General features: G+C 37.6%; 1 protein-coding gene across 4 annotated transcripts in view; it reads left to right on the forward strand.

Annotated features, from left to right (window-relative positions):
* The window catches only part of CUL4A (cullin 4A), a 54,865-nt gene that overhangs the window by 25,503 nt on the left and 13,454 nt on the right, over window positions 1-15,908 (forward strand). For 2 of the 4 annotated variants that reach the window (XM_023737423.1, XM_004382951.3), the window contains 7 exons: window positions 709-776; window positions 3,970-4,088; window positions 7,515-7,707; window positions 9,467-9,571; window positions 9,890-10,000; window positions 10,110-10,195; window positions 10,579-10,686. In XM_023737423.1, the coding sequence (XP_023593191.1) occupies window positions 709-776; window positions 3,970-4,088; window positions 7,515-7,707; window positions 9,467-9,571; window positions 9,890-10,000; window positions 10,110-10,195; window positions 10,579-10,686 (790 nt within the window). The other 2 variants (XM_023737425.1, XM_023737426.1) reach the window with 2 other exon arrangements.

The raw sequence follows: 15,908 nt of genomic DNA on the forward strand, positions 1-15,908 counted from the left end.
GACAGATCAAGTCAAGTCAGGATAAAATCTTTGTTGATTTTGTTAATATCGGTAACTTTTATGAAAATACCTATAGGCTTAAATAACCTTTGTTAGATTTTCATTCTTGTGAAAAATTAACAAATATTTGAGTGTCTGCTGTATTTTTCTATTAATGATATTTTTATATAGTATCATTCTCTTGATGTGTGTGAAATTCAGAAACAGGCCAAACTACACAATGTCCTAATTAGGGGTATAAGGCGAGAGACCACAGGCTTGAATTCTAAGGTGAGAAGAGTAGTTTATAACAGAAAATGTTCCAAATCTTCTCAAACCTCTACGTCCCGTGGGTGCTGCATTTTAGTGATAATGATTGTACTTTAGAGATTAACGTGATGATCACTGCTGATACCAGATTCAGGAGGTGTTCAGCATGCTTTTTGGGGCTCTAGAATCTGCTCTGGAATTTATTATCTGCTACACAAGTAGCTGTCAGCAAGTGATACTAACACCATATCATGGAGGACAAAGATTACCTTCAAAAAATAAAATAGAGCCTAAGTGCCAACTCCCAACAAAGCTTGAGGGGATCTCCTTTTATTCTGAGATACACTTGCCTCTCTGCTGGTGTCCTTTTCCGCTGGAGCTGTTGACCCATTTATGTTACTCAGTTTGCAAAGAATAAATTGTTTTATTTCTGATGCGTACTCTTTTTGCCTTATATAGGAAACCACTAATTGCTTGTGTGGAAAAACAGCTATTAGGAGAACATTTAACAGCAATTCTGCAGAAAGGTAAGTTTCCTAACTCTTGTGTGACGTAAACTGAATGATTGTTGTTTTTATGAGGTGCCGTCGAGTCAGTTCCAACACACAGCGACCCCATGTACTACAGAACGAAACACTGCCCAGTACCGCGCCTTCCTCACAGTCGTCGTTGTGCTTGAGCCCATTGTTGCAGCCGCTGTGTCAGTCCATCCCATTGAGAGTCTTCCTCTTTTTCTGTGACCCTCTACTTGACCAAGCACGATGTCCTTCTCCAGGAACTGGTCCCTCCTGATAACGTGTCCAGAGTGTCTGAGAGGTAGTCTGGCCATCCTTGCTTTTAAGGAGCATTCTGGTTGTACTTCTTCCAAGACAGATTTGTTCTGAATGATAGTCCTTAAATTATTAAGAAATGAAGTGAAACATTATAAATAGCAATATAAGGGCATTTGTTATTTTAATAAGACAATTAATAAAAATCTTTTCTAATAAACTAGTAGTCTTTGAGGGGAAAAAAAACCTTAAGGGTTTTAGTAAGAAAAATAGTGAAATGTGTCTGATAGAACTACAATTTACTGCTAAAGTCACGATAAATACTGTCTGAGCCGAAAGGTCCGAAGAGGTCCTCTAGACTGTAAACATACTTTGAAATGTGGATGCCAGGCTAAAGGGCCTTATGCTGCCTTTCTTGTACAAACGGCTTTTCAGCTTGAATGCTTACAGTAATGCTTGTTTTCCTTTATTGTATCATTTCTCATGTAAACTCTGATCAAAGAGCTTTTGCTGCTATAAATATGCATAGTTATTCAGAGCCATCACATTTCCATGAGAATTTATTCAGCTGTGTTAAATGATGTAATATCGTTTGTGAAGCTAGTATTGGATGAGTTACCAAATATGTGGCCTTATTAAGCCAGAGTCTACTTTTCTATCCCGATTGTTTTTTAAAAACAAGCAAACAGGAAAAAAAGGGCATAATATTGACACTTGTACAGTTTTAACTTACACTTTATGTTCACTGATGGTGATACTAAAGTTTTGTTAAAGGCGTTCAAGCGCTGGTGCTTTGGAAGACCACTGAGACTCCTTCTTGTATCCTGTCCTTTTAAAGTTAATAGTGATACGTTCAACTCAGTCTATATCCTTTTTTTATTCCTAGCCTTCAAAAGGCACTTAATTCTCTGAAAAATTATAATGAGCACAGCCTTAACCTTTTGTAACACTTATACTGCTTAATTGGACTGCTTATAGCTCTTACCATTTGAAAGTCGTTCTAAATGTCTTTGGAAACTGCAGGATCTCCTTTAGGCGTAGTTTTGGGAGGGCCTTAAATAGTACCCGGATATATTCTGGTTTGGGTTCTACTTTGCCAGGTAATAGTATTATCTCTAATGGATTATTTAAAATGGGGACCTGTAAGGGGGACCTCTAAGTGAGACCAGAAACAAGCCAGAAGGGAAGAGAATTAGAATTAGCATTATTGAGCATCTGCTGTTATAAACTACTGTACTTCATGTTAATATTTTTTAATCTTAGAACAGTCCTGTGATTCATTATCCCCGTTGTAGAAATAAGAAAACGAAGGCTCAAGAAAGCTTGATACTAGTGCCCCAAATCACACAGCTTGTAAGTTGCAGAGCTGCGATCCAAATCTGGATATATTTTTTGTTATACCACACTGAAACTTATACAAGTGATGTATTTTCACACAAGTGAGGCCTTAATTTACACACCAGCATAAAAATAAACATGTTTAGAATTTTTATCGGGTGTTTTTAAAAAATGAGTCACTTTACAAGAAAAAAGATTTCCAGAAAATTGTGGAAATTTGCATAAAATATCTCAGCACATACTATGATAAGCAAAATTGTTTCAAGAAAACAGTAAATGGTACGTGTAAAAGGCCTACTCTAAATTGTGTCAGAAGTATTTAAAAAGTAAAAAGCTAACATTTTAGAATTTTTTAAGAAGACATTATTCAGGGTTTCAGTAAGAAATTATAAAATTGTTTGATATTTTGCAATAATATCTTTAAAGTTATTTACATCAGTAGATAGATGAAAATGTAATTTAGAGAAATAACTGACATTTGGAGGTCTTGCTAAGGATTCATAATTATAACACGACCATGCATTTTAAAACTACCTGTATTCGTTGCTAGAGCTGCCGTAACAAACCACAATAAACTGAATGCCTTAAAACAACAGAAATTTACTCTTCCACGTTTCCGGAGGCCAGAAGTTGAAATCAAGGTGTTGTCAGGGTTAGTTCGTGGAGGCCCTGAGGGAGAAACCAGCCCATGCCTCTCCTGGCTTCTCGTGGTCCCAGCAGTCCGTGGTGTTCACATGGCATCTTCTCTGTGTGTCTCTGTGGTGCCCGTCGTTTCTCATAAGAACACTAGTCATTGCATGTAGGGTCTGCCTGAGTCCACTGTGACCTCGTCCTAACTGATTCCATCTGTAAGGACCCTATTTCCAAAGAAGGGTCATATTCTGAGGTTCCAAGTAGACATAAACTTTTGGGGAACACTGTTTAACACACTGCACCACCTTAAATGTGTAGACATTATGCCCATTTTACAGAAGAGCCTGAAACTCTATAAAGTAACATGACTCTACATTCTTAGAATAAAGCAAATATTTAGAAAATCTATAAAAGCTCTTCTGATTGAAGTATGGTTTTATGAAATCCTTGTAAAATTTAAATACCTAAACAGTAAAAACTTTAAAAATGCTGTACTGAATACTTTAAAATATCTGTTAAACAATAAATATTTTTCTCCTGGTTTATTTTATGTGTGAATAAAATTAATCAGCTAAAAAAAATAGATTTGATAGCTTGTTCTTTGACGGGTGAGTGTCATGATTGATGAACTAAATCAGTTCTTAACCTAGGACTCATGGAATGCCCCCCCCCAGGTTACATAATCATACGAGCATTTTTCAGACTATTAATTCTTGCTTTAGCGAAACAAGAGGGCTTTTAGTGACATGAAAAAGTAAAAACGTCTCCCCACAAGCTCAGGAGATGAGGTTCACCTAATAGAATCTATCTCAAGGTATTGAACTAGACCAACTTGCCTGTATAGAAATAAACGAAGTATTGTGCATACTCCCTAAATTTCTAACTTACATATTAACCCTTTTTTGGGAGCATATTCTAGTTTCATTTTTATTAATGTTGATTTACCGATGTAATTTGTTCACGTTTACTATAATTTCAGGGCTTGATCACTTACTTGACGAGAACAGAGTACCTGATCTCACACAGATGTACCAGCTGTTCAGTCGGGTGAAAGGGGGTCAGCAGATACTGCTGCAGCACTGGAGCGAATACATCAAGGTATTTCAGATTCTCTGTCTTCAAGATGATTCTACGTGTACTTCATACAAGGGGAATGGGCATCTGTCTTCAAAATACGTTGGTACCCTGGCAAAGGAACTGAACTATTTTGAAGTACCTTTTGTTCTTTGATCACAGATGGTAAAGAGGACAATAGTCTTCCTTTTTCTTCCATATCACCTCTTTAAATATTTAAGTTTATTTTTTTAAGATAACACCAACAGTGATCAATAGCATCCTGATATATGTCTTAAAGAACTACTGTTTGGCCATTTGTCATCAGCGTAAATACTAGTTTAATTCTGCAATAATGGTTTTCAGAAACTAGTAGTTTTTTCAGATCTGTTTTTAAACATAAGATCTTCTCATGTTTTTGCTAAGTGAGAACTCATAGACATTTTGGTATATTAGGTTGGTCTGTATGCCGCTATATTTCCTAGCAATGCAAATATAGGGTATGTTATTTAAGCTTCAGTTTTCATGTTTTAAAGCGTTTTTTTTCTACATACCTAGAATGCCCAGTTCAGCTCAACTACAGAGGCTTCTCGGGTATAATCTTTCAGTCATTAGAAGAAGTATTATCATTTTATAAATCTTTGACATTGGAATTTAAGGTGCTTTTTACCAGTTCACTGATAGGTTTTCTTCAAAATATGCCTGGCATATCTCTTGAATGGAGCCCGGGTGGCCTGGTGGTTAAGACCTCGGCTACTAACCAAAAGGTCGGCACTTGAAATCCATCAGCCGCTCCTTGGAAACCCTATGGGGCAGTTCTACCCTGTCCTGTGGGGTCAATATGAGTCGGAATCGACTCAATGGCAGTGGGTTTTTTTGGTTTTGTTTTGTTTTTTTGGTGCTAATACAGGATCTTACTGATGACCAGTGAGTCCCAACTAGAAGCACTTTTCAGCCACCACCACCCCTGATGGGACATTTGGCAATGTCTGCAGATATTTTTGGTTGTCACAACTGAGGGAGCTACTGGCATTAGTGGGTGGGAGCCAGGGATACTGCTGCAATGCACAGGACAGCACCCGGCAACAAAGAATTACCTGGCCCAAAATGTCAATAGTGCCAAGATTGAGAAACTCTGCTGATGATCCTATTTTGCCATTTAATGATAAGTCATTCTGTAGATAATGCTGATGAAAACGGGAAGAGTTACACTTTAAATCATCACTTTATAGATAGCTAGTGTGTTCAGTATGTCTCAGTTACCTAGGAAAAGATTTTCACTTTAAATGATAACCATCTAACAAAAACCTTCGTGTTTCGCTTGCTGGTGACTGTATTCTTAGAGCCGAGAGTAAAGAGGAGGAGCCCTGGTGGCATAATGGTTAAACCGCTCCGCTGCTAACCAGCAGCTCTCCCATACAGATTACAGCCTAGGAAACCCTGTAGGGCAGTTCTCCTCTGTCCTATAGGGTCCCTATGAGTCGGAATCAGCTTGACGGCACACAACAACAACAGAGTAAAGAGAGAAACAAAACCTCCAGGAAATTATGCCGAGCAGAGAAAAGCCAGTCCCAAAAGGTTACATGCTGTATTATTCCATTTACATAACATGTTTGAAATGACAAAATTTAGAAATGGAGGACAGATTAATAGTTACCCGGGGTTAGGGATAGGTGAAGGGAGGAGAGGTAGGTGTGGCTATAAAAAGGACACAAGCGGGATCCTTGTGGTGTTGGAACTATTCAGTACCTGGACCTTGATGGTGGGTACATGAACCTACACAGGTCATAAAATTGCATAGAACTTAATATACACACAAATGAGCACAAATAAAACCGGGGAAATCTGCGTAAGATCAGTAAATAGTATCGGTGTCAATATCCTGCGTATGGTATTGTACTGTAGTTTTGCAAACTGTCACCATTGGGGGAAGGAAATTGGGCAAAGAGTACAAGGGACCTTTCTGTATTGTTTCTTACAACTGTATATGAATCTATAATTATTTCAGTAAGAATTAGAATTAAATAAAAAAGATAAACAAAAGGGTGCATGTTGCTTTATGGAATAATCAGCCTGAAGTCTGTATGTGGAAAGCCTGTGTGTGCACACCCCCAAGATTTTGTACAGTCATATTGAAAGTCATAACTGCGTTATGCCATATCAGCAATAAAGCTTTAAAGAAAAGCTAACGAAGATTTATAAGTTTTCTTGCCATTGAGGTATTCTCTTTAGGGAGATGAACAGGTGCTGAACTCAAGGAGAAGTTCACCTTTGCAGTTTTAAATCTTTGTAGCAAAAATCAGAGGTGGTTTGTGGCCCTCACGCCTTTGTATCAACTGTAAGCAGTTGTGCTGTGATAAAATCGAAAACTGCATTCAACACAGCATGTCGGCAAAATAAAGCTGGTCCTTCTCATTAGAAAACAGCCTGGGAAGCTGATCGGTGAGCGTGACGTTAACTCGTTAAGGCAAGAATTGTATGTTTTATTTCAGGTAACACACGTGTACTATCAAAAATACAGTCAGCACAAAGTGTATAGAATAAGAAGTAAATTCCTCCCACCTCTGCAGGTCATACGGTTTCCCTCCCCAGTGGGTATTTATACCAGTTTCATTTGTATCTTTTTACCAGTAATCAGCCTACATATACATACGTGATGTGTAAGTACACGTGTATATTCCATTAAGACTGGTTTTTCCAAAATATGTGTCTGATAATAGTTGTATTCAACACTTCTTCACTTTGTAGTTTACATCGTCAGGTAACTACTGTTGCCACACATACACTGTTAGTAATGTTTAATATAACGTTTATGAATAAAAAATAGAGGGTAAAAGCTGGGGCTGTTCGTGATTATAAGTGAAGGAGAAGGAACACTTTAGTCAGGAAGTTCAAATAGGTGCAAGGTAGGCCCCTTGTCAGTATGTGTCAAACCAGAAGCAGCTGTTTCAGGGCTAATAAGCATGACCTAGTTCAGTGTTTACGGAAGAATAGCCTGTAAAACACCACTGCAGTAGGATGGCCTGTCATAGTCACATACACCATACCTTCCCCCCAAGATTCACAGTGCACATTCAGAAGTAAAGCTCTTCCTACAGTTAAAAATATGCGTACCTTTTTTCATTCCCAATATTTTTTGAAATGTACTTGACCGCTGAACTCCTCTGTCATAGCACACTCATTAATTTCTGTTAGGGGAATTTATAAGTAAAAGTTCTTAAAAAGCAATGGATGTTTTCCCAGTAACTTATAAATTCTTCCAGAAACAGCATTGTAACACTAAAGCATTAATTATATATTCACTTAACAGTTTTTTAAATGTGAACTAAATTTGTGAAACTGTTTTAAAATTAGTTAGCATTTAATACCAAGAATAGTTTATATTAAACTATTATGATTGTTTGATAGCAGGAGAAATAATTTTTGGTATCGTAAATTTGTTGACAACTTGGTATTTATTTGTTTTTATAGACTTTTGGAACAACAATAGTTATCAATCCTGAAAAAGATAAAGATATGGTACAAGACCTGCTAGATTTTAAGGATAAAGTGGACCACATCATAGAAGTGTGCTTTCAGAAAAATGAAAAATTTATCAACTTGATGAAGGAATCCTTTGAAACGTTTATCAACAAGCGACCAAATAAGCCTGCAGAATTGATTGGTAGAAAAAAATACTTCTATAATTTTTTTTTAAATGTTGGAAAAAAAGGCAGAACTCAAGCAAAATGTTCAAGGTCTTCATGGGAAGGGAGAGGGAAGAACTTAGATCAAGCCTTGTTAGGATACACATTTTCAAAGAAAACTATACAAACACGTGTCTTTATAAATACAAACACGAGGTGCTTCCACAGGGGTGAATGTAGTAGTAATCTTGTAAAGAAATGAAATTTGACTTCACAAAAGAAGGTGCAATGAAGGTTTATTCTCCTTACGTGTACTTTGTCCCTTAGAGAATGTGAATTTGCCTTTACTGGACTAGCAGCTTCAGAGCTGTGTTTTGTAAAGATCAACTATAATTCTCCATCTTGATTATAAGCAGTTAATTTCTATGCAGAAATTGGATTGAGAAGGTTTATTATATGTGAACGCCTCTGGGTTATGAGGATAACTGTCAGTCTCTAGATAACGTTTAAAATGAGATACTTCTTAATCACCATCTTTGTATCTTCTGATTAGTGTTAAAAGAGGATATAATTGAATGAGATCTCAAAGGTAGCAATTTTTAAAATTCAACAGAAAATGCCTTTTAACTCCCTGAGGGTAAGAAGGGGATCCATTAGATCCATTAGAAAATATTATGATGAAACAGGTTTTAAATTATTACTTAATACAGTTATTTCATGATAATATCAAAATATATGTCAAGATTCATAGAATTTCACTAGTCAAATATTTTACAAATTTATAGGAGAGTAAGGGCAATGAGGAGGCTTAAGTGATAGAAGGTTGGACATATATTGATTATTGTTGAAGGTGTACAGTGGGACCGTGGACTTCATCAGACATATGTCTATTTTTGTATATGTTCAGAATTTTCCATAGTAAAAAATTTTAAAAGAAAAATAATAGCAACAATGAAAGAAATTCAGATTCACAAGGCAATTTAATTTCACTTTTGCACCACTTTTTTGACTGTGGTTTCTCTAAAAGAAGTCTAATGTTTAGCTCTTGGGAATCTGGGCTTCTGGAAGTCTTGGGAACTGTAAATATATAGAGACTTTCATCTTCTCTTCCTTAAGCCACTCCTCATAGTTGATCTGTGTAGTCTGAGCTACAAGAAGCTGTAAGTAAAATCACTGTCACTCTGTACTCAGGGATGAGACAGTGTCACCTCGAGTTTGACCACTCGAAGCCCTGAGAAAATTCTTTGTCTTTGAGAAAAGCTGGTCTGAGTTTAGTATAGCACATCTAGAAGATAGGGCATTCCAGAATCAGGAGCAATGGTGTAACATGTAATTACTTAATAAGGTAATTGTTCTTATTTTATATAACTTAAAATTTTTTAAAGGCTATTTTACCTGGAAAAACAAATGCACCTGCTTAAAATAAACCATGATGTCTTTTTAAAGTTCCCTGTCCTTGACCATGCCTTCCAGTTTGCTGGTAAAAGCAGCACCACACTTCTTAGATCAGTTATCTTCTTACTCTGAAATTTAGAAAAGATAACTTAAGCTGACTTAAAAAATCAAGTTTTGGGCTATGTTAAAGTTTTAGAAAGTATTCTCACGTGATTTAAAAGTAGCTGTATTAGAAAATTAGACACTTGCCTTTTCTGTCATAAAATAATATCATTTTGGATAAGTTCCAGAATGCTACTGATCAGTTTGTGCTTGTAGAAAGTAAGGATGTTCTTTTTTCTAATTTAGAAAATGTATAATGGCAGCTTCTCTTTGAAATAATCTAAACTCTTAATCTCCCAGCAAAGCATGTTGATTCGAAGTTAAGAGCGGGCAATAAAGAAGCAACAGACGAAGAACTAGAGAGAATCCTTGACAAAATTATGATAATATTCAGGTTTATTCACGGTAAGAAATAAATTATTTTACTAAAATTAGATACTTAGAAAATACTATAAAATCAAAATGTCTATATTTGGGCCCATTTTTTCATGAGTAAATTGACAGAAACATTTTCCATTTTCATGTAATACAGAAAACAGAGTGATAGAGCCACTGATTGAATTGAAAGTATTCTTTTGTGGAAATTTAACACAAGAATTTCAGTACCATTACAGGTGATTTGCATTAAAATGAGCACTTTTTAGGGTTTTTCAGCAGTTGAAGTATAACATTTGTACATTAACTGTCTAATATCTTACACTATTGTCATTTGGTTGTAAATAGGTAAAGATGTCTTTGAAGCATTTTATAAAAAAGATTTGGCAAAGAGACTCCTTGTTGGGAAAAGTGCCTCAGTGGATGCCGAAAAATCTATGTTGTCAAAACTGAAACACGGTAAGCGTGTGTAAACCCAGGACTTTTTTTCCCTACCTTTAGAGAATTTACTGCAGTGATCCATGTTGCTTCTGGTCCATTTTAAACAACACCTTTCTGTTTGTAACAGAGTGTGGTGCTGCTTTTACCAGCAAGCTGGAAGGCATGTTTAAGGACATGGAACTTTCAAAGGACATCATGGTTCATTTTAAGCAGGTGAATTTTTTTTTTTTTTTTTATTTAAAGTAAAACAACTTTGTAAAAATTTTAAATCATGTAAAATAAGAAAATCCTCATCCTTAAAAATTACCCTGTTAATGTTTTACATATTCAAATAACATAAATTTAAAAGGAAAAAGAAAAGGAACCCCTAAAAAACCTTGATTTAATTGAGTCTAAAATTACATTACATTGATGACATACTAAAAGAAGAAAAAAGATTTCAAGTGACTTTAGAACACATTATTTGGCTGTATATCTTCAGTGGAATATATTCTAAAGACTAAAATTAATGCAAACAAATGTTAAACTTTTTTAAATTGCACCTTTTTTTTTTAATAAATTAATTATTTATCTTGGATTTCTCTATTTGTTTTTAGTATATGCAGAATCAGAGTGATCCGGGCTCTATAGATCTGACAGTAAATATACTAACAATGGGATACTGGCCAACATACACACCTATGGAAGTACACTTAACTCCAGAAGTAAGTGTGTTAAAGAAAATGCTGTTGTTTGTTTAGACTGTTGCTATTGTTACACCTGTGCCATGCACAGACATGCTCTCTCTCAAGAAGTATGTAATGAGAGTATTTTTAAGTCACACTCAAAAAATCAAAATATTCTTGATGAAGTGTCTGGAAAGCGGCATTTCAGAGTGACCACCCTCTGCGTAAACTTCTATCACAATCTTTCTGTGGCTGCTTTTGACTTAGTCTGATTTAACTTGCTGACTGTTAGTGATGTCGTTAGACTCAACACATCAACACAGGCATCTTATTTTAAAAGTTATTTGCTTGTAGAGTTTGCGTTTTACATGTCTGAATGTTATTTCCTTCCAGTATAGACAATGCTAAATACAGTCTTATGAATGACATTGTTTAGGACCTTATATGCCAGCCATGACTGTAGGTACTATGGGGAATTCACAGATAAGAGATAGAATCCTATGTTCAGTGAAATTCCGCAGCAGAAACAGGCATGTGCACCAATAGTTATAACACTAAGTATGAAAAGGGCTTCAACAGAAGGACAAGTGAGTTAAAAGGATTGATTCTAATTTGGAATCAGGGAAGATTTCCTGGAGAAAGTGACACGTACGCCTGGCCTGAAAGATGAGTGATATTTTCATAGGCACTAAAGGGATTAGGACCTTCTAGCTAAGGGGACAGAAAGAGCAAAGAAAGGCATGAGGTGTGGAAATTCAGAGCCTGAATTTCCTGTCGGGCATTTGACATTGACTGTTTCCCTTTGTCTTGAAACTGTTTGTTCAGCGTGTAAAACAATACTTGTTCCTGACTTTCTTCTGTTTCTGAACCCACTGGTCAGTTGCCTTTGTAGGTTTCTTCTCCTTTCTTGACCTGTAAATGTTGAAGTTCTCCGAATTCCCTCCTCAGCGTGCTTGTCATCCCTCACACTCAACCTCTGTGAACTCTGCCCATACCAGCTGCTGAGCTTCCAGCCTATATGTACAGTTGCCAGCTTGAATATTCTCAGACATCCCACACTCAAGACATCCAAATTTACACTCTTCACCCTTCCCTTCTTCCTTAAATCTTTGTGTCCTGTGGAAATGGCACTACCATTCTAGCTAATTTTTCCAAGGCAGAAGCAAGGGAGTTGGGTTCCTCTTCCCTCTTCACCTGCCCACCATTTTCTCTCCCATCTTACCTCTCTCCTCTCTTCTTTATCCTGATTGGCGCTGTCCTAACTCAGTCCCTTCTTGTTGCTAACTTTTTTACTTCACCTTAAATGTCGCTTTTCTGCTTAAAATTCTTGAATCCCCCCCCCCCCCCCCCCCCCCCCACATTTTTAGAAAAAAATCAACTCCTCTACTAGACATAACAGGCTCTTAGGGTCCAGACTTGCCTACTGCTGGCCGCTCACCAGCGTGTATTTTATGCTCCAGCTATACTAAACTACTTGGCAGTTCCCAGATCAATTCATTTCTCCCAGGCCTCCATTTCTTCCCTCTAAATGGAACAGTTTGACAGGACATGAAGTAAACAGGAAAATGTTTGTATTTTCAAATCAGTAATCAGAGTTGTGAGAACTAAGTGAGGTAATACATCTAAAATGCCTGAAATGGTAGTTAGCACACAGTAAGCACTCAAATGTTAGCTGCTATTACCATTGTTGTTATTATTCCCACTGCTAGGAATTAATCCCAATGAAATGATTTGTAGGAACAAAAGAAGGTATGCTTTAAGAGGCTTCTCACAGTATTGATTTTCTTTTTAGAGAGTATGTTTTATGAAATAGTCCTTATCTTCTAGAGCTATATACTGCAGTATTTAAAAATGAAAGAATGCCTGGATTCGATGTCATCAAAGATAGATAATGGGTACATTGGGGGGATTATACTATTTTTTTCTGCCTGCTTCGGAATATGTTTGGAAAATTCCATATCTAAAATTTCTAGAAGCAAGATACTTGTTGCAGCATTAAGAAAACCCATTGCCATCGAGTCAATTCTGACTCATAGCAACTCTACAGGACAGAATAGAACTACCCCGTAGGGTTTCTAAGGGTGTAATCTTCACAGAAGCAGACTGCCACATCTTTCTCCCCCGAACGGCTGGTGGGTTCAAACTGCCGACCTTTGAGTTAGCAGCCGAGCACTTAAACCACTGTGCTGCCAGGGCTTCTTTGCAGTGGAATACCCTGATACACATACTTACTTAACAGGCAATTTCAGTTGTATTACTCAACACAGCTATGAAATGGAATGATAAGGTATCTTAAGATCAACTCTATAATTTAGGAAAGCAGTTCTATTGATTGTTGTTGTCAGGTGCTGTTGAGTCAGTTCTGACTCATAGCGACCCTATGTACAACAGAACCAAACCCTGCCCGGTCCTGGGCCATCCTCACAGTCGTTGTTATGCTTGAGCCCATTGTTCGTAGCCACTGTGTCAGTCCATCTCATTGAGGGGCATCCTCTTTTTCACTGACCCTCTACTTTACCAAGCATGATGTCCTTCTCCAGGGCCTGATCCTCCTAATAACATGTCCAGAGTATGTGAGACACAGTCTCTCCATCCTTGCTTCTAAGGAGCATTCTAGTTATACTTTTTCCAAGACAGATTTGTTCATTCTTCTGGCAGTCCATGGTATATTCAGTGTTCTTCACCAACACCACAATTCAAAGGCATCAATTCTTCTTCGGTCTTCCTTATTCATCATCCAGCTTTTGCATGCACATGAGGTGTTTGAAAACATCTTTGCTTTTCAACACTTTAAAGAGATCTTTTGCAGCAGATTTGCCCAATGCAATGTGTCTTTTGATTTCTCTGACTGCTGCTTCCGTGAGTGTTGATTATGGATCCAAGGAAAATGAAACCCTTGACAACTTCAATCTTTTCTCCTTTTATCATGATTTTGCTTATTGGTCCAGTTGTGAGGATTTTTGTTTTCTTTATGTTGAGGTGTAATCCATACTGAAGGCTGTGATCTTCATCAGTAAGTGCTTCAAGTCCTCTTCACTTTCAGCAAGCAAGGTTATGTCATGTATTGAAAATAAGAAGATACCAGTTAAGAGACAATTGTAGTGTAGATAAGAGAGAAATTCTAGCAGAGAAAATGTGAAAGAAAGTATGGAATTGAAAACCATGTATTAGCTAAAATTAGTATAACTTAATTTTTGGAAGAAGGAGAATGAGAATTTCATTAAGTGCCTCTTGAAGTGATTCCTTCATGCTGAGTTCTGCTCTAGACTCCTGAGTGTGCGAGATGAATAAGAGGGAGACCCTGGTCGGTAGGAGCCCAGTGTCTGGGGAATATGGCCCCTGTGTACAAGAGCGGTAGACTATACGTGCTGTCATGGAGAGAGGTACAAGTGTAAATGGATAAAAGTGTCTTAATTATTCTCAGTCAGCATATGTCAGAAAAGGTTTCATAGAAATGTGATTGTTGAGCTGAGTTTTGAAGGATGAAGAGGAGCTTTCCAGGCAGACATGAAGTTGACAGGCATTTCTGACAGAGAACAGCTTGCACGAAAGGACAGAGGCATTAAAAGAGCTTATTGGGTCCAGAGAACAGGTGTTTATTCACCACCAAATACTTATTCAACACCTGCTATGTGCCATGCAGAAATTATATAACAATGAAAAAACCAGACGAGGTTTTGAGCTTAATGTCCAAAGTAGATAATAACAAATTGTAATAAATTCTGTGAAGGATGAGAACGGTCCGAGAGGCATCTCTGAGAAAGCAGTTGTGAAAAAGGAGCTGGAATTGTTAGGGAGGTGGGTTACTAAGTCAGGTGGAGGGAATACTGTGTGAACACTTGAGGTGAGACGAGAAGGTGCCTTCAGTGAAATGAAAGAAGACTAGAATACAGAGAGCTGGGGAGGCGTGGGGCAGGGGGGCAAGACAGGCCAGTGAGGTCAGAGATCCCAGAAGGAAACGGGCCTTGTTAAGCCATGTTAAGACTTTTGGGAAGCCATCCAGAGACATGAAGAAAGGAATGATGTGATTGCCCAAGGAGAGTGTATAGGGTAAGAAGAGTAAAGGGATGAATACAGAACCCCTGGAGAGTGCCAGCATCTGTGGATGCATGGGGAGACCAAAAAGACTAAGGAATAAAGAGATGGGGAAGTCCAAGAGGTGAGTGTCACAGACGCCAGGAAGGAAGGACGACTCAGTCAGCTGTTTGAAAAGCTACTGAGTGATCTAGCTAGATGAAAATTGATGAGAGTCCATTAAATTTGGCAACACAGAAGTCATTGGTGACCTCTGATGCAGAGGTTTGGATGCAGATAGAAACCAAATATGAATGGAGTGAAAAGTGAAGGAAATATGGAAGAAACTAAAAAATACATATACTGGTAAAAGGAAGTTAGAGAAAACAAAATGCAAAACAAATTACACAAAAGGCTGTATCACAGAGAGACGATCTTTAATCCCTAAAATAAGCACAGCAATAAAAAAAAAAAAAAAATCAGTAGAAAGTTTGGAAGATACGAGAAAATCTCCCAGAAAGTAATAATAAAAATAATTCCTAGCACATGTAGTCATTTTCTATGTCAAGCACTAGCCTAGCTGCTTTATGTCCCAACAGTGCTGTGAAGTACCCATTATACAGATAAGGAGACGGACGCCCAGAAAAGTTAAATAACTTGCCCAAGGTCACAAGCAGAATGGAATTTGGACCCGGGCAGTCTGGATTCCAGATCTACACTCCTAACTATTACACTGTCCTGCCCCAAGGGGAACACAAAGACAAAGAAAATAGGAGGAGGGAAAAACAATAAGAATTGACAGTTTAAGTGATCCAGTAACATAAAATGAATAGATAACCGAGAAATAAAGAATAGGAAGAAAAAAATTGGTAGGGGATATTCAAAGAAATAACACAAAAATAATCCCAGTTTTCAGATTTAAGTGAAAAAAGTCTGACAACAGGGCATATTATCGACTTTCAAAACCTTGAAGATGAGATTCCAGAGAGTTGGGGGTGGGGGAGACATCAGCTGCAGATGGCGGCACTTAGACTGGTGTCTGGAAGCTACAACAGTGCAGCACCTCAGAGTCGTATTAGAGCAATCTCAGGAGGCGGGCTTGGAAAACGCCAGTCCTGATGGAGAGAATGCGTAAACCTGAAAAACAAAACAAGCTTGTTAGTTAGAGATTTGGAGATAAGACCGGAAGAAACCGCTGAAAGAACCGGAAGTAGGTTGTCTCTTGAGAGTGAGACCGGGGTGGGGGG

The sequence above is a fragment of the Trichechus manatus genome, unplaced genomic scaffold (assembly GCF_000243295.1).
Source record: "Trichechus manatus latirostris isolate Lorelei unplaced genomic scaffold, TriManLat1.0 scaffold00102, whole genome shotgun sequence".
NCBI lineage: Eukaryota > Metazoa > Chordata > Mammalia > Sirenia > Trichechidae > Trichechus > Trichechus manatus.